The 19,013-nt window shown below is 36.0% G+C and overlaps 1 protein-coding gene across 2 annotated transcripts in view; it reads left to right on the top strand.

Moving 5' to 3' along the window:
• The window catches only part of LOC120302670 (macrophage mannose receptor 1-like), a 72,145-nt gene that overhangs the window by 8,612 nt on the left and 44,520 nt on the right, over window positions 1-19,013 (top strand). For both annotated transcript variants that reach the window (XM_039331462.1, XM_039331463.1), the window contains exons 3-9: window positions 84-257; window positions 4,486-4,647; window positions 5,449-5,562; window positions 6,071-6,217; window positions 13,416-13,598; window positions 17,281-17,438; window positions 18,766-18,876. In XM_039331462.1, the coding sequence (XP_039187396.1) occupies window positions 84-257; window positions 4,486-4,647; window positions 5,449-5,562; window positions 6,071-6,217; window positions 13,416-13,598; window positions 17,281-17,438; window positions 18,766-18,876 (1,049 nt within the window). The remainder of the gene's footprint in view (window positions 1-83; window positions 258-4,485; window positions 4,648-5,448; window positions 5,563-6,070; window positions 6,218-13,415; window positions 13,599-17,280; window positions 17,439-18,765; window positions 18,877-19,013) is intronic.

The raw sequence follows: 19,013 nt of genomic DNA, 5'->3' as shown, positions 1-19,013 counted from the left end.
TTCTTTTTCCTTCTCTCTAGGATGGAGCATTTCTTACAAATATGTAAATTATATTTAATTGTTTCTTCTTCCCTTCATTCCAGACTTATTTACCTTAAAAGGTAACAGCAATGGGGCTCCTTGTGTATTCCCTTTTCAATTTACTACCAAGTGGTATGCAACATGTACAATTGAAGGAAGGACTGATGGTTTGCTATGGTGTTCAACTACAAGGAATTATAATAAAGACAAGAAATATGGATTTTGTCCTGTGAAAGGTAAGGATTTTTCAGGAAAAGTTTGGATCCTGAAGTGTTATTATGGTACTATGTTTCTGTTAAAAGTTTTAACTAATTGAAAAGTTATAGGGATTTTTAATTGTTTAATATAAAGTGCAAACAAAAGTACCACCCATGGTTGATAAAGATATTTTTTTCATGTTTTATTATTTTTTACATCATCATACTAAGTTCAAAAGATACTCTGCTCTGTCAATTAAAAATGAATTAAACTTCATCTTTCTTGAGTATATTATTATCACGCACAAAACTGTTTATACTAGTGATTTATTCCTATATGCAATATATCTTCAGAGGAATTTACTAAGATCTCTACTCAGCCTATTGTTTATAAGAGTGGGAGCGGAGCAAGTGATGTTGCATGTGCTATGTTGTCATTATACAAATGATGCACATGACATAATTAGTATGAAGATGTCATAATGCATGTAACATCGTTGGGGCTTTCATGTGAGGCCTACAGCTTAGGTTTTGTCTATCACATACTCCCATAATCTGCATCATATATAGAGAACTCCCTATTTCCTTCACATTACTATTATATATATATAAATGATAGTAATGTGAAGGAAATAGGGAGTTCTCCTACAGCCAAAATTATTAGATTAATGGCCATCACTTCTCTTACCTGACTTTCACTGTTTTTATTTATAATAATAGTAATAATAATAAAATTGGAAAGGACCATGGAGATCATCTAGTCCAACCCCTGCTCAGGCAGGAAACCCTATACCATTTTGGATAAATGGCTGTCCAGTCTCTTCTTAAAAACTTCCAGTGTTGGAGCATTCACCGCTTCTGGAGGCAGGTTGTTCCACTGGTTAATTGTTCTAACTGTCAGGAAGTTTCTCCTTAGTTCTAGGTTGCTTCTCTCCTTGATTAATTTCCATCTGTTGCTTCTTGTCCTTATTTATTTTATTTATTTAGAACATTTATATGGCCAACCACTGTGCTCAGTGACTCTGTGTAGCTTACAAAAATTAAAAACCCAATATATAACCTTAAAATAAAATAAAATATCACCTCACCTCATCTTGTGACAGCAATCAGTCAAACAAGCCAATTGACAGGATCTATCCCACTTTGGGTTCCCCAAGCCAGTTGGCAAAATATTATCAAAGTGGAGGCCAGTCTAATCTTTGCGGGGATGATGTTCCAAAGGAGCAGAGCCACCACAGAGAAAGTCCTTCTGCTGAATCCCACCAAATGTACCTCCTTAGGAGAGGTGACCTGTAACTTTCCCTGCCTTCCCACTCTGGTGGGTTGGATAAATGTAACCGGGGAGAGAAGGTCCTTTAGATAATCTGGTCCCAAGCCATGAAGGGCTTTAACCAGCACCATGAACTGTACCCAGAAGCAAATTGGCAGGCAATGCAGCTCTGCAGGAGATGTGGCACATATATTTACCTAGGCCTGCACAAAACCATGCAGGCTGCTGCATTTTGGATCAAATGGAGCTTCTGGATCCTTTTCATGAGCAGCTTGATGTAGAGCACTTTGCAATAATCAAGATGTGAGGTAACTATGTAACACTGTTTTATAGAGGAAATACTTAAAAAAAGAAAACTAATATTTGTTTGTTTAGTAAGAGAATACATACAGAGTGTGTAGAGAGGGTGGTAAACAAAAATCACCACATACCAAATACATAGAAAATAACACATACAATTAAACAGCAACTAAAGCAGTAAAGAGTTATCAGAATTCAGTATAGCATATAGCTTATCCAACTGGTAAATTTACTCATCCAGAGCCTGAGCCCTGGGGAAAATACTAGGTCTTGACTGTCTTTCTGAATGGGTTGGGAACAATTGTGAAGATGGATGAAGATTGTTAAAAACAAAACAAAACAAAGTGCTACTAAGAAAGCATACTTCTAAGATCCATAAGCCGGCATTACTTGAGTAAGGGAACCAGGTGTTAATTCTGTTGGAGCATGTGGGACTGTCAAATACATTTGGGAGCAGGAAATTTCACAATTAGCTCTCTTCTAAGCAATATACTGGGAAAGGACCAGTTTAGTGTAGTAGCTAAGGTACAAGACAAGGAAGCAGCAGAAAGTGAGTTCCAGTCTCATGTTTGCAGGGGACCTGTCCAATCAGTCATCACGAGTCAATAATAACTCAAAAGCATGCATGTCTATACACACACATACACACAGGCACACACACACAGATGCCCATACAAAACAATATAGGCCTTTATAGCTGATAACCAACTCCAATATCTTGGAGTTGTATCCAGAAGCTCAGTGAGCTATTTCAATTCACAGAGTGGAGTTATACAGACATAATTACTCACTTTACTGCATTGTGGACCATTTGATGCTCCTGGATGTATTCTAGATCAGGGCTACATCAAGTATGTTGTAATGATTCAAACAGTATTATGGAGTCAGTGTGGTTAATGTAATATGTATGTAATTTATATGCGATATGATTAGACACTACATTGTAAACCATCAATTAAGGGCAGAACATTTATTATAAGCATACTATATAGCATACTATATAACTCATTACTAGTATGTATTTGGGTTGTATGATAAGCAACAACTATAGCATTGTTTAGATGGAGAAGGCTAATTCAGGAAAAAGTGGAACTGCATCCTGCTCTTTTGACACATTTGTTTTGCACATTGTCTTTTGTCCTGTATGTTCTTGCAAAATGTCTAGCGTACAGGAAGCATGACAGATAACTCTGATCTCCTTCCTGAATTTTATAACTGAAGAACTTTCATTTGAAAACATTTCATTGCTGCCTCTTCTTTTTATGGTTAATATTAATGTAATGGAGATATTGTTCTGCAGAAGGCTTATTTATTAGTGAACTAGCTGTTCCCGGCCATGCGTTGCTGTGACTCAGTCTGGTTAAATGGAAAAGAAAGAAAAGAGAAAGCGCACATTTGTAATATGTTTAATTTCACAATGCTTGTGGGTATACAATATTTTTTGTTGTTCCATTGTCTGTGCAGATATAGAGATTGTCTGAAATCGTAGCGTGTGTTGCTTTTATATCCAACAGATGGTGCTGTTTTTCACAAAAGCATGTTTTTACCTGTCACAGGTGTGACATCTATATAATATAGGTATATAGAAACATGCGCGCATTTGAATGTAACATTGTGTCAAATTTCAAAGCAATTGGTGAAGAACTTTCGGAGATTTAAGATTTTGAACAAACGAACATTTACATTTTTATTTATATAGATTAGCAATAAGCTTTCTTCTCCCAAAGGCTCTTTTTCAAAAGGCAACTGGACTTTGTTTTTTCCTTAAACACACTTCACTTCTCATCCAAGAAGCTTCTTCAGTTCTTCTTTGACTCTTCTTCAGAACTGAAAAAGCTTCTTGGATGAGAAGCTCACAAGACAACCATGACCTGGATGAGTGAGAATCTCCATAGACTTTCTTCTTCTTTCTAATTACTTGATCTTAGCCCCTATGACAAATGCCCTGTAGCAGAAAAACTCAGAAGTTGTAGCTCTATGATTCATTTGTCAAACTAAGAAGTGATTTGTTCATCTGAACTGCTGTGAACATATTCATTATATTATGCTCAGTTAGAGTAAAAATAAAAGATTTTGTGACTTAACTACAACTTGTTTCCACATCTAATTAATGTGCTATGCTCTAATGAAATTAGGTTTTAAACCTAAATGGAGAAAAAGCTGTTATTAAATACATAAATACAGACAGTGTTACCCTTTCTTTAAGGTTTCATCAGAAGTTGACAGTGATTCAGTGGCACCTACCTATGGTTCGTGCAGCCTTTCAGAATTCTCTTCAGCTCTGTTAATATTCCCACTACATGAACTTGAGGCAAGGTTGACTCAAAGGCACAAATTAGTAAATAAATTATGGAAGCCATAGTCTAATACATCTAGAGAAAAATACATCTAAGCCTGGAGGGATAACTTACATATGTGGAATGTACCAGTTTCACACATTAGTGCAAAATTGCCTCTTTTCTCTGTATAAGCCATTACTTAGACATCTAGTCTTTGGGTAGTAAAGTCTTTTGCTTGTTTTAGCTGCTTGACCAAATAATTATGTTTTGAAATATAGGAAGAATCCTCACAATACTGAGTGAAAATTAAATTACCATTATTAAGGCAATTTTATGAATGTGGTTTTAGTCTTAATGAAATATTTAGTATGATATTGTTTTAAAACTGTGAAATATGGATATATCTTTCTTTTAACAGCTGATGTAGACATCTATTGGATTACAGACCCTATGGCAAATGTCCAGTATCAAATAAACTCAGATGCTGCTCTAACCTGGTTCCAAGCTAGTAAAAGTTGCCAGCAACAAGATGCCAATTTGTTGGGTATTACAGAAGTACATGAACAAATGTACCTTACAGGTAAAGTCCATTAATATTTTGTAATATTCAATATAGTACATCAAACTTAAAATAAAGAGGATGACATAACATTTTATTCCCAATCCTACCTATAGCAAGCATTGGCATGCCCAGGGTTGTTATCTGTCTATTGTTATCTTCCCTGTTATTGGTGGTTCTGGAAAACCAGGACTCACAATTGCTCAGAAGTGGTGCCATCATGAACTGTGAATGTGCAGTGACTTGGCAGGGTAGGTGGCACTCTTAGTATTCTTCTACCATAAACAATGCACAAGTTTTATAGAGTTGTGGTTGAAGAAATATGAGAAGCAACTAAGTATATGCTTTATATCTCCCAATAAATTGTAATTGTTGCTGCTTGCTATTCAGTGTATATTCTTGAAACAGATGCATTGCTAAATGTTGTTAGAATTGGGTTTGTCTAGTTTAATGAAGAAAAAGATGAGGGGGGACATGATAGCAGTGTTCCAATATCTCAGGGGCTGCCACAAAGAAGAGGGAGTCAAGCTATTCTCCAAAGCACCTGAAGACAGGATAAGAAGCAATGGATGGAAACTAATCAAGGAGAGAAGCAACCAGAACTATGGGCAATTTCCTGACAGTTAGAACAATTAATAATTAATTGGTGGAACAACTTGCATCCAGAAGTTGTGAATGCTCCAACACTGGAAATTTTAAAGAAGAAATTGAACAGCCATTTGTCTGAAATGGTATAAGATTTCCTGCCTCAGCAAGGGTTGGATTAGAAGACTTCCAAGGTCCCTTCCAGTTCTGTTATTCTGTTATGTTATACTTTTTCAGGGTTCACTTCTAATTTGAATACTGCACTCTGGTTTGGTCTTAACAGTTTGGATTTCAACAGTGGTTGGCAATGGAGTGGTGGCTATCCTTTAAGATATCTAAATTGGGCACCAGGTAATTTTCTCTTATGTTAACATATACATTTTAAAATGTAATTTGTTTTTGCATTAAAATCTTATGACACCTAATTTCCTATTATATTTGGATAAATAAATAAAATGGTTTCCACAGCAGTTGGTATATTTCTCCCTTCCATCTACTCTTTCTGAATGCTTTAATTCTTGTCTTCCGTCCTAACTTGCACAGAAAAAGTAACAAAGTTTGTGTTTTGGACACTGTGGAATGCCATCGCCTGTACTTTGTTTTTCCAACATACACAACTTAGGAGGAAAGGTGCAGGATAGGGACAGCAAGAAAGCACTGAAAGATAATAGGGCGACTCTATATTATCAGGCTGCTGTGCAGATATGAGCCCAGTCTTTCTATGGGCTCTTGCACATTCTAAAGATCTTTTGAACAAGTTGCACAGCCTTGCCCATATCCACATCTCCATTAGGTTCAATAAAGTTTTACAAAATTATGCAAGTTAATGCCCTTTTTGCTTTCTACTTGTTTCCTGAAGGAAGCCCTTCCCCAGAGCCTGGGAAGATTTGTGGAGCATTAAATCCTGGTAGAGCTGCCAAATGGGAAAACCTGGAATGTGATAAAAAACTTGGTTACATTTGTAAAAAAGGAAATGCCTCTCTGAACAACTTCATTATTCCTTCAGGTAGGTTAGTAATTGCAACGTGTAGATAAATTGACAAAACTGGTGTTGCCCTGATGGAAAAAGATAGTGTTCCAAGTTTTCTTAAAATGCATTTGTGAGTCCTCTCATACCAAGGGAAGCCTTTACATTTTCTAGTCCTGGGAAAGTCTAGCTTTAGGGACTAATGCTAGCTAACTCAGAAATATATAATCAATTATATCATGTGCAAAAGCCTCTAACTTCCAGTAATAACAATTGGTGGTCTCTGAGCTTGGTTGTTTTCTTGCAGAGATTTGATTACCCAAACTAGGAGATATCATCTGTGCTAGTAAATGATAGCAATTGTTTCAATAAATTCCTATATAAAAGTATGATAGGTATAATTTAGGCTTATGGTATCAATTTTTATTATTTTCTCATGAGCTTTATATCCCAAGTTATCTTCAGGAGCTTAGGATGGTGTAGAAAGAATTCTTTTCTCCAATTGCCCATCTCCAAATCTTGTTTAATAGATTGGGCTGATAGACATTGGCTGGCTCTTTAGCTATTGAAGGAGCTTCCATGGCTGAAGGTGGATGTCTTTCATACCAACCTAGACTCTTAACCACCACATCACACAGGTTTCTATTGCTTCATTATTTTTTTCCTGAAACTGTAAAATCTCTCAAGGCATGTTAAAGACATCCATTTAGATTTTAAAAAATCTAAGCCCACAAATGTCTAACCTTAGGATTAGACTGAACATGAAAATGAAGTGAAAATGTCATTGTTCCTTCAAGCTTTCTTTGTTTCTTCACTTTAATAATTCAGGGTGCCAAGGGAAGTATTTTGCTATTGCACAATTAGACAACAGGAAGTCAGGCTCTTTGCTATTTGTGGAAAAACATCTGGACAGTTCCTTAGTGCCTTCCCATCCTGATCCCACAGACATCTTTTTGTTTTTTCCTTTTCTATTCCATCCTTCTGCTCCTCATTATTAACTCTCTGTATCCCTTTCTTGACTCTATTAACTTTCTGTATTCTATTTTTTGACTCTGGAAGCCCAGTTTTCCTAAACACATCAGTTTGCATCTAGGGCAGTTTCAAAAGAAGATATTGCACCAATTCAGAAAACAGCTGTGAATATCTGTGGTCCCATGAGTGGCTGCATTCAAGAGTAGAGATTATTTACTTCTGACTTTTCTGCAATTTATTTTCAATCATAGTTTAAAATTAAAACAATAACAACAATTCTGCAGTGGACTTCTGGCTATTCTATTTTTCCATTGGCAGGAATTTTTATCGCAGTACATTTCCTGGCTCCTGATCACAGTGGATACATCAAAGGAAAGGGGAATTTAGATATTTGCAGCTTCTGCTCATAGGGACTGCTGTAGTTTTTTTTTTTTTTTACATATTACCAGATAAATACAAGCAAAAGAAGCCTTGCCGGTATTACCATATTGTAGGACCAAATATAGCCTATATCCAAACTTGGTCAGATTTTCTTTCTGTCATCCTCCATCAAGGCTCTATGCATTGCTTCTTCCCCTTCATTTCCAGATCCTCAGTAAACCAAGGAACAAACTAGGACTGGCCATTAGAGAAAGGACATTTGGGAATAATTATATAAAAAGTCTGGATTGCCTCACATTGTCAGTGGACAATCAGGTTCCTGATAAATTTGCCTGCCAGATTGTTGGGAAAATTCCCTTAGTTTCTGAACTAAGGGAACCACTCAGATCCATCAGATGCCACCAGTAGTTGAGATGAATACCTCTTGTCTTATAGAGGTTGCTGGTAGCTGGCAAACTCCTCTGGACCAGGACCAATATAATTCTGGCAAAAAAGTGATAGAAATGCCCTCCCTAACCAGATTGCAAGGCAAAGATTCTGATGCAAAAATAAGATTTGTTGTATGTCTAATTATGAGGTTGAATTTGAGATCACCTAAAAAAGCTCATGGAGACCAGGATCTCCTTGGTCTTACTGATCCTATCTCCTGAGACATGGAAGTTCACTATCACTAGCAGGTATATGTGAGGAGAGGGTTTCCGGTTAGAGAAGAAAGATCAGATCTAGTGATCAGAAAAAATCCAGTGGCTTGTAAAAACATATTTGTTAACTATCCCAATGTATCATGCCAATTGAGGAAAACTCTAATTTCTTCTTGGTGTTTCCTGAAAACAGATCCAGGTATTTCCTAAACACACACACACACACACACACACACACACACTCCATATATTTTACTGATTTTTTAAAAACATAAATCACTTAATAGTTGGTAAACTGTGTTTGCTGGGTTTACATTTGTAAAGAAAAATAATTAACAATTGGTTTCTATAATCCATAATCCACATAGTTGATTTCCCCCAAAATGTCTTCTTTGCAAATCTTGAATTAATACTTCTTATTATTTTGATAAATAACAGTTACATATATGATTTTTTCCCAATATTCCTAGAAATAATGATCACATCAATATAATATTTCTTTTCTATCTAATCATTCTGGTTGCCTCATCTTATATCCTGTTATGGCCCTTATTTAGATTTGTTTCTCCCATAAAGTTCAAAGTATTCTTGCTGGTTAAGATTTTCTCAACAGTTAATTACATTTAAAGATTTAAACCCATTTTTTCCATATAAACCATCTCAATACTTTTACATTTCTTAAAGAATAGGTAAAAACAGTAAACAAAAGGAAAAGAGAGCAAGAGTAAAGAAATGTGTATATATATATATATATATATATATGGTACAAATAAAATACGAACACCAGGAGAGTATAAATATAAAAATATACTTTACTAAAAGCTGCCAAGCTTTCGTTTGGAAACTCCAAACATCATCAGGGCTAAGGAGCCAGTAAACAATGATGACTTAAATGGGTTTTGCCGGCATCTGCACCCGGCTCATGGACCGCGTCACTGGTCCCGGCCGGTTAATTAGTGTTCCAGATGTTTCTTTATTACTCTCCTTACGCTTCCTTCTATGGTTCTTCCGGATCATTCCTTCCACTATCTCATTACTGGTATTCATCTCCTCTACCACCCCTTTATCCTTATTTCCTTCCATAGCACTGACCCTCCTCCCCTTTTTGTTTTCATTCTCTACCCTGGGGGCATCTGTTTCTCCTCTATCAGTGTTACAAGCTTCCCTGGGCTTGTAACACTGATAGAGGAGAAACAGATGCCCCCAGGGTGGAGAATGAAAACAAAAAGGGGAGGAGGGTCAGTGCTATGGAAGGAAATAAGGATAAAGGGGTGGTAGAGGAGATGAATACCAGTAATGAGATAGTGGAAGGAATGATCCGGAAGAACCATAGAAGGAAGCGTAAGGAGAGTAATAAAGAAACATCTGGAACACTAATTAACCGGGACCGGTGACGCGGTCCATGAGCCGGGTGCAGATGCCGGCAAAACCCATTTAAGTCATCATTGTTTACTGGCTCCTTAGCCCTGATGATGTTTGGAGTTTCCAAACGAAAGCTTGGCAGCTTTTAGTAAAGTATATTTTTATATTTATACTCTCCTGGTGTTTGTATTTTATTTGTACCATAGACATGCCCAGGAGTCGTATTTTTATGCAAATTTTCCAATATATATATATATATATATATATATATATATATATATATATATATATTCATTCCCAAAATTTCTTATTCTTTTTAACCATAATTAACAATATATTTAATCTTTAAATATTCCATTGAATGTGTTTAGTCATCTAATCCTTTACTCTTATTTCAAACATTTTCTTCTTTTTTTATACATTATATTTTCCCTAAATTCAAACACAGTTAATTATCTAAAACATTTCCTTCATCTAAGCCATTTCAACAGTATTATATTACTTATGTCAAGAAATAAAGTAAAAAAGGGGGAAAAAGCATATAGTATTATTTAAGAAATTTACTTAATTTAAGAAAATTTAAGCTTTTCTTAAAAAAAAAAGAAAGAACGTCAAGTGTTGTACAAGTTCATGGTTTTTCTAATCACTTAAAAATCTATGAATCAATGCAATGCTGGAGATAGATATTTCTCTACCCAGAGAAATAAATAATAATTTATTAGCTCAGAATAGCTCAGATAAATAAAAATAATGATTAAAAATCATTATATAATTATTTTACAAATAATTTAAGATTTGCATACATTTCTCTTAGTTTTGTAATTAGAAACTTTCTACTTCAAAGGCAGATATTACACTGCTTTGTCACTTTAGCATTAATGGTAAAAATAGTTTTAGAAGACATTAGAGTTCAAGAGGGCAGCAATAATGTTTATAAGTAATCCTCTCTTATCAATTACTTGTTCAGCGACCATTCAGAATTACTGTCAAGCATGGGAAAATCTGGAAATCCAGGCATTCAAAAGAATGTAGGTTTTTTGCAAGCTTATGCTCTTTCTAAGAATCTGAACTACTAATAGTCAAGGCAAATAAGTAGTAGATAAGAATCAATGGAATTCAAGCTGGCTGGACTTAGATCTCTTGTGGGCATGAAAGGACTCAAGACTGATTATGCATTTGACCCCCTCCGTTGGGCTCAGCCTGGTCATCTCTACAATTACAGTGCATTAAAAAGGTGATTTATGACAGGACCTTGAATTTTGCAGTTGTTGCAGTGGGTCTATGGTTCACATGATCATAATCTGCGCACTTGGCAACTGAAATGCCCAAATTATGATTCCACAGTTATGATGATCACACCATTCTTATCAAGACCCTTATCTCCTGCCAGTTATCAACAAGCAATGATGATACACATAATAACATGTAGTGACTTGCTTAACAACTGCAGCTGGAATTGACATCATAAATTGGCATGGTGACATGATGTTTCACTTAATGACTGCACCATGGTGACATAATGTTTCACTTAATGATGGAGTTGTCGGTCCCAATTATTGCTCATAAGCGAGGACTAGGTATATTTTAAAGTTGGCTGATAGCCTGTTTGTGTATGCATTTTGATTTTTTTCATTTTGTTTATCTAGCCTCAATTTAATTCTGTAAATGCATGAAATAAGTAAAGATATATATGGTCAGTAAGACTTTCCATAGGAAGGAAAGTTATGGGTTTTGCTATACTGAAATGATAAGATTTCCAATGAGTTGATATGGCAGCTTCTCTGGACTAAATATAATGTAAGCTATTGGCAAAGTCTTCCACTTTAGACATGATGTTCTTAAGCCAATTTAGTGTCAGATAATCATGAACACGAGACCAAAATAGTTTTAAAATGCAGTATAGATATGTTCTCTGTTTGTGTCTGTTTGTGTCTGTAAGTGGATATTTACATATGTGTGTTTGTGTGTTTGTGTGTGTGTGTTTGTGTGTACATATATACACAAACACATATACATTTAATATACTGAGCTACTTCTTTTTTAGAAATGTACTTATTAATAATAAATGATTAGACATAAGTCAAAGGACATTAGGTTATATTTTAATAAATATTTATACTATTTTTATTAAAACAATTTTAAATGAAACAAGATTGCTACAGCAATTTGCAAATCAGATGAATGTTGACAGTTTCCTTCTTTCAAGCTCAACCGCACCAAAAGAAAAAAGGTAAAAATCATGTATGCAGCAACTTTTTCATGAAGTTTATTTATGCAGTTAGCTATGGTTGACTGAACATTAATCTAGTGAGAAAATCACAGAATTTAAGTTCACAGACTATATATGTAAAAATGAAACACATCCCACTATGGCTAACATTGTTTTGAGAACCTGGGCTTTTTTCTAGTTCCTTATAATTACCAATTTAAATAGAAGCAAATCAGGAGCAGGAAATTTAAAAAATGCAATTACCTCTCCTTGATCTAGGGAAGCATGTTGTGTGAATGTTGCCAAAGATGCTCCAGTTTCATGATTGTAGTGCAGTCAATGAAGACAAGTAGAATCCAGTTCCAGCAAAATATTATATTTTCTGTATCTCTTTACTGGCATATTGGTACTCCAGGTCTTACTAAACACTTCAGTATTCTCCCAGGCATCTCTGAGTTCTTAAATCATTGATTTAAGTAGCAGTTAGAGTGCAGTACTGCAGGCCACTTTAGCTGACTGTGTTCAGCAGGTCAGCGGTTCAAATCTCACTGGCTCATGGTTGACTCAGCCTTCCATCCTTCCGGGGTAGGTAAAATGAGGACCCAGATTGTTGGGGGCAATGTAAATATATATATACATTGCTTACTGGTGTACACCGCTTAGAGAGTGCTTGCACTTAAAGCGGTATATAAGTCTCATAAATAAATAAATAAAAATTGTCAAATTCCAAATATTTCATGAGCTGCTTTAAGGTACCCATTTTTTGAGTCGATATTCAGATAGTACTAACATACATTTTAAAATTATATCTTCCTAATTCCAAGTTCAGCATTCTTGTGTTTTGCTTTGGGAAATTCCCAGTTATCTGATTTCCTAGTTATGTCAATAATTTGGTCACCGGAGTTAAACAGTGGTATAATATTGCTGCTGGAACTAAATAAGTTCTACTCTCTAATTTTGGGAAGTTGGGTGTGACAAGTTCCAGTCCTTGACAAGAATGACATGTCTTTCCGATCAAGGTGATGTTGAATCAGTAATATATTCAGTATAACTTCTATTCTTTTGGATTGTTTCCAAAAATAACAGGAAAAGAACTTCTGGCTCTATCCATGTCCACCTCACCCCTCTTCTGTTCTAACCTAAGGAATCCCACAGTAGCAAGTTGGTATTGATTAAATGATGGGTTTGTAATTCAGACAATTAAGAAGATACTGTAGGTAAAATGCATGGCTGAGAGATTGCACACCAATACTAGTATATTTTAGTCTAGTTGCCATTTTATGGCTTCCATTGACTTTTAATGTATTTTGTTCCACTTTCTTTAAGGTTGTAGTTGTAGTTAACTTTTATGCTGCCGAGAGTCACTTAAAGGGTTCTTGGTTCTCTTTGAGCTTGGTTGTTTTCTTGCTGGTTTTCTTACTGATGATGTTACCTAGTTTGGGTAATGAAATGTTTGCAAGAAAACCATCAAGCTCAGAAAGTACCAAAGGGCCCTCATTTCAACCCAGAGCTACAAATATCCTCCTTTATTAGTACCATAGTCATTTGGTTGAGATGGAAAGCCATATAAATGCAATCAATCAATGGCTTAACAAATATCTGCCTAAGTACTTAGGACAGCATTAGTACTAAGCAGTGCTTTGATTATTGTTGGTGTTGTGGTGTTTTTCAGATTCTGAAATACCAGCTGATTGCCCTGAAGGGTGGATATTTTATGTGGGTCAGTGTTATAAGATTCGCAGACAAACTACTTCCTGGCAAGATGCTTCTAATCTGTGTAGAAAGGAGGGTGGTGACCTGGCGAGCATCCATAACGTGGAAGAGTACAGTTTTATTTTTTCTCTGCTTGGGTACAGTGAGTATCAATATGGGGTTCTGTGAATGTTCAGTCCTTTTTAAAAACATAGTTGGTTTGGGTGAAAGTAACAGCAGTGGTTTATTTTGACAGCCCAGTTTTAAATGATTAAAATATTGCCAGTAAGAATTTTAATTGTAAGTGCAGCCCTTTTGCAGGATTTTCCAAAAATTTCTGTATGTGTGTTCCTCCACTGATTCTGCAGATGTTCATGAATGTGGGAATGACATTATTCCTGCAGAGAAACTGTGTTTTGAGGGACTATCCATAGTCAAACTGGGTGGAAATCTAACTTGCAATTTCTTTCTCAGAGTGCTTGTTAGGGTAGTTTAACTTTATTTAGTATTAGAGCTGGTGAAGAATTCTGGACCTGGTGTCACTGTTTTCGGTTATATAACTTCCCATCATTTTGCAAAATTTGGGCCTGCCTAGATTTACCATTTCCATGCAAAGTTTTCCTTTGGGACTTAATTGACCTGGCTGGAAATAGGAAGACTATACATCCACATGGACACACACACACACACACACACACACACACACACACACACACACAATGGTAGAACAAAATAAGTTCAAAAGCATTATTCCCACCCCAGAATTTCATACTGCTTTCTTTTCCTTTGAAAGAAAAATTGAAAACATCTTTTTCTTATCCAACTGAAGAAGAACTTGGAGAATAAAAAATACAGATTTTTTTCCCTATAAGATACTAGTCTGAGAACTCTAGGAAGTGGAACTACTATTCAAAGTTTGAATTCTCAGTTGGCAGTTGAATAAACTCTTGCTTTTTGTTGCATTGTCACTTCAATTTGTGGCATATTGTGGCATCCACTTTGCATGGAAATGGTAAATCCAGGCAGGCCCAAATTTTGCAAAATGATGGGAAGTTATATAACCGAAAACAGTGACACCAGGTCCAGAATTCTTCACCAGTTATTGGTTATATTAACTATTGGTTATATTAAACACATGCACATTATCTAATCCATCCATCCATCACGATTAGAAGGTTTTGCTTGAAAGTATGGCAAATAATGGCTATTGATCTTTGGGGAATTACAACGGAAGAATTGTTACTCAGTAACACAATTCATCCTTTGGATATAGAAGGTGACTGGTTCAACTCTTGCATGTGAGCTCAAAGGATCAGATATTGAATGATTGAAAAAAAAATGTAGCATAGATTTTTTGAAGAACCACTGCCAATGGGTCTAAATATTTCATGGCAACTAAACTATTTGATTTTGCTTAAAGATGCTTTATATGTTAAATGGAGATTTGATGCTCAACCAGTGAAGCTTTTTGAATAGCTAGTAGAAGCAGAATAAATAACACTAAAGAAGCAGCAGACAAATATTGAAGTTCCATAGTTAACACATGCTACAACATTAAGATTTCCCTACTACAAGATTAGAATTTAATATGATGCTGAAGTTTTAATTTGGAAGATGTTGTTCCTTGGGATGATTAGATAGTAAACATATTTGGTCTCCATCAGGAGATCTAACCAGTGGGACTTCTCCATATATGAAGTCACAACTGTGGTGGACCATATTGGGTTGCGAAAAATTAGTATTTTTGTGCAATGTTTGTTATGTGTTTGAAATCTAGAAAACTGTTTCAGTTAAAGTGAAAATGATGAGAATTTTTGCATAGGCCACAATATTCCTGAGAGAAGGATTCTGCTTCTTGCAGCATATCTCCATTGTCAGTAATAGGAAGCAAAGGGACAGAGTTATGAGAGCAAATAGGAAAACCATGTGAAAATTTCAGGAATTCAAAAAGCAGTATCTCTGTCATGAGACAACAATCAAATTGACAGTAAGAGCAGGAAGCCAAATAGCATAATGTGCTCTGCTCTTTTGAATTTTGTACAAGTCTGAGGAAATCATTTGTACATGGACATTTTAGTCATAGTATTTTAGTCCCATGGAAAGGAAACACCTGTTATATTCTGGCATAGAGTCCTATTATGCTGATTACTCTTCTATGTAGGACATTTTAAAGGTATCCCCTCTTGTTTAATGACTGATTAGTATAAAAGAATTATGCACAAGGCATCCCATTAGAAAATTATTTACTGAAAAGCAGTCCCTTCATATTTCAGTACTATTCAGTAGAGGAAGGGTCTCATTGAAGCCATCCCTTACGTATCACTTATGAGACAAAAACTCCTGGATCCATAGGAATGAGGACTGATTGGCAGGATGGGAAATGCAGAGATGTCTTCACACAGCCTTACAACTTTCCTCTAACCCTGGGCTTTTCAACCTTTTCACCCATTGTACCACTGTCAAAAACTTGATAACCAAAAAAAAAAAAGGAAAAAAAGTGATAAAGTACAGGTAGTCCTCGACTTACAACAGTTTGCTTAGTGGTTGTTCGAAGTTACAATGGAACTGAAAAAGTGCCCCCCCCAAGCCATAGCCGAGCAAGACACTTGCCTGCCCACCTGGTGATGCTCTTTCTCCTGAGGTTTTCATTGTTGTGAGCATTTCTGTTGAGGATTGGCAATGGGGGTGGGGTGGGGGGTGTTTGGCTTTTATTCCCCCCCATCTTCTGGGTGGTTGCAGAAGGTTATAGTCACTTCACATGACCCTGGGACACCGTGACCGTCATAAATATGAATCAGTTGCCAAGCATCTGAATGTAAATCACAAGACCCTGGAGATGCTGCAACATTCCAGCTGATCAGCACTTCTTCTGGGCTCAGCAGAAGCACCAGGATCAGCGCCAAGCTCCAGCTGGAGCCTGGCGCTGATCCTGGTGCTTTCATTGAGCTCTGACAACCCTGCAGCTGCAGCCATCTCTCTCTCAGGCTTGTGCGGTTCTGCCACCAGTTCAACTCATTCCCCTCCCCCGCTACCACTTTTCTAGGATGGTCGTGTACCACCTGCCAGGTGCCAATCTACCACAGGTGGTACCCATACCACTGGTTGAAAGCCCTGCTCTAACCTATTTCTCTCATTGTTCATAATGGACAGTGCTTGCTGAGACTAAGGTAACCTTGATGGAGTCATGCAGGCAAAAGGATCTGAAATATTTTTTTAAAGTTTAGAACAACATTCAGAAATGGCTCAGCCAGAGACATCCCTGATTTACTGAACTATAAGAGGGGCTACAGCACAATCAGACTTCCAAGACTGTCTCAATAAGAATAATTTTAACCTTCTTGTGGAATTAATTTCCTGGTCTGGTCTACCTAGTGGAGCTTATAATGTGGCTGTTGTTGTGTATAATCCAGAGGTGGAAGGAAAGAAGTAGTAGGAACCTGTATACTTGAGATTATTTGTAGGACACTTGAGAGTTCTGGGAATTGTAATCCTGACACATCTGGAATATGCCAGATTGAAGAAAGTGACTCAAATGATCTTCCATAACCAGCAGGATGCCTGAATGCAGGAGACAGCATCCATGATTGATATGGATCATGGAAAAATGCATTGTTGTTTTAATTTTTTTTAAAAAAACATGGATATTATCTTTTAAACCCATTCTTCTCAAATAGTTTGCAAAGTACTAAAATCATATTAAACAAAAACACTAAAACATTCACTAAAATTTAAAGTAAAGTATAAATGATAAAAATGTAAATAGCTGATTGTTTATTTAGAAAAATGTATTGCGGCATGTATGTTGGAAATATTAATATACTTTTTGTTTACCTGCAATGAATTAGAACCAAGTGATGAATTATGGATTGGTCTGAATGATCTCAAGATCCAAATGTTCTTTGAATGGTCAGATGGGAGTCCTGTGACATATACCAAATGGCTCCGAGGCCAGCCAACACATACTAACAACAGGCAAGAAGACTGTGTGGTCATGAAAGGAAAGGTAAACGTAATTTTGACATCTCCATCATATTCTAAATAAATATTGTTAGAATCCTCTTTATACTTAACAACTATATGTAGTCAACTGGTTGAATGGAGAGAATCTTTTAAGCTTATTGAACCTATTGTGCATGGTGAATCATCATAGCTAGTACCTCAAAATGACCAAGTGTGTGGAGATAATGAAGATAAGAAATGGCTGAATATGGATAATAGAAACACAAAAGCAGAGCTACAGCATTAAAAAATAAAAGGTTTTAGAATCTGCATTACTGCATGCTAGTTCCCACATTAACTTTAAATAACTCTCTAGTTAATTGTATAGAGCACTAATCAGTAGGCTGCTCATGATGAGTAGTAATTCATTCATGACTTCATTAAGTTGAATGATAATTCTCCTTTGAGATAATGATTTTATTTAGATAATTACTTCCCACCTTTCTTTAGATTAACTGAGATTAGAACTCATGTTTGCATATAGAGGGCCCCAGGTTTGCTCTCTGATATCTATAGTAAGGCTGGAAAAGCTATCTTGTCATTAAGAGAATACTGAATTGGATAATAGATTTGTCTTATTTTAAGGCAGTAGAACCTGCAGAAGAACAAACAAGCTTTGGGAGACCAGCAACGGGTAAAACTGCATGAGATTCAACTTTGGAATCTATAATCTGCACCACTTCTGACATCACAAGTGCAGTTTTAAGAGCTGTGTTTTGTTTTATTTCTTTCATTTGTTACTATAATTTCAATTCCCTCAGTAATAAAAATATTATTTCTATAAAAGCAAGAAAAATAAATTGTGTGAAAGTTGCTACCTCCTTGCAGGACAGAAACTTTAAAATATTCAAATTAAACTAATAAATCTAAACTAGGAGAAAAAGACTTTTTTTTCTTAAATTGTAATAAAAAGATAACTGAGGGCTCTCCTTGCAGGTCAGAATTGAGGGCTACTCTGTTATAGTCCTCATTTAGTGGGCACATTTTGACAAAGACTTCCAATAAGCATTCAGCTTTCGGTCTAGAAGAACAGCATGGCTTAAGCTGATCATTTTTATTCTGTTCTAATAACCCAGTATCTAAGAAGCACATCCCTCGATATTTTCTACTGTATCTGATGCATCTGTTTAATATGTGGAGATTACCTCATTGGTTTTTGGATTTTATGGATAAGAAAGACAAGGGGCTATTAGGAAAACAACTCAGCTTGGTGAGCCACAAAGAGAGATGTCAAGCCATCAGTCCTGAAGAGAAAGTCCCAATATCACCTATTTGACAGACAACGTTGATAGAGGAATTCTAACAGTTTCTTCTCCTTCTGCCCAACATAGGATGGGTATTGGGCAGATGAACCTTGTGACATGGAACATGGATACATTTGCAAAAGGAAACCTTTAAAAAAAACACCAGAAAAGGATATAATTGATGAAGGGTGCTCAAAAGTAAGTAGAAAATTTGTGAGATCAAAATGGTAAGTAGTTACTCTTCTTTGTTCTCTACAATTTGTTCAGTAAGTATGAAAATGGAACAAAACTAAAATTTTTATCTGATTATTGATTCATCTTTACATGTCACAGAT

Source organism: Crotalus tigris, unplaced genomic scaffold (assembly GCF_016545835.1).
Source record: "Crotalus tigris isolate CLP2741 ecotype Arizona unplaced genomic scaffold, ASM1654583v1 scf7180000024437.13266115, whole genome shotgun sequence".
Classification (NCBI taxonomy): Eukaryota; Metazoa; Chordata; class Lepidosauria; order Squamata; family Viperidae; genus Crotalus; species Crotalus tigris.
This window is presented reverse-complemented; position numbering and strand designations above follow the sequence as displayed.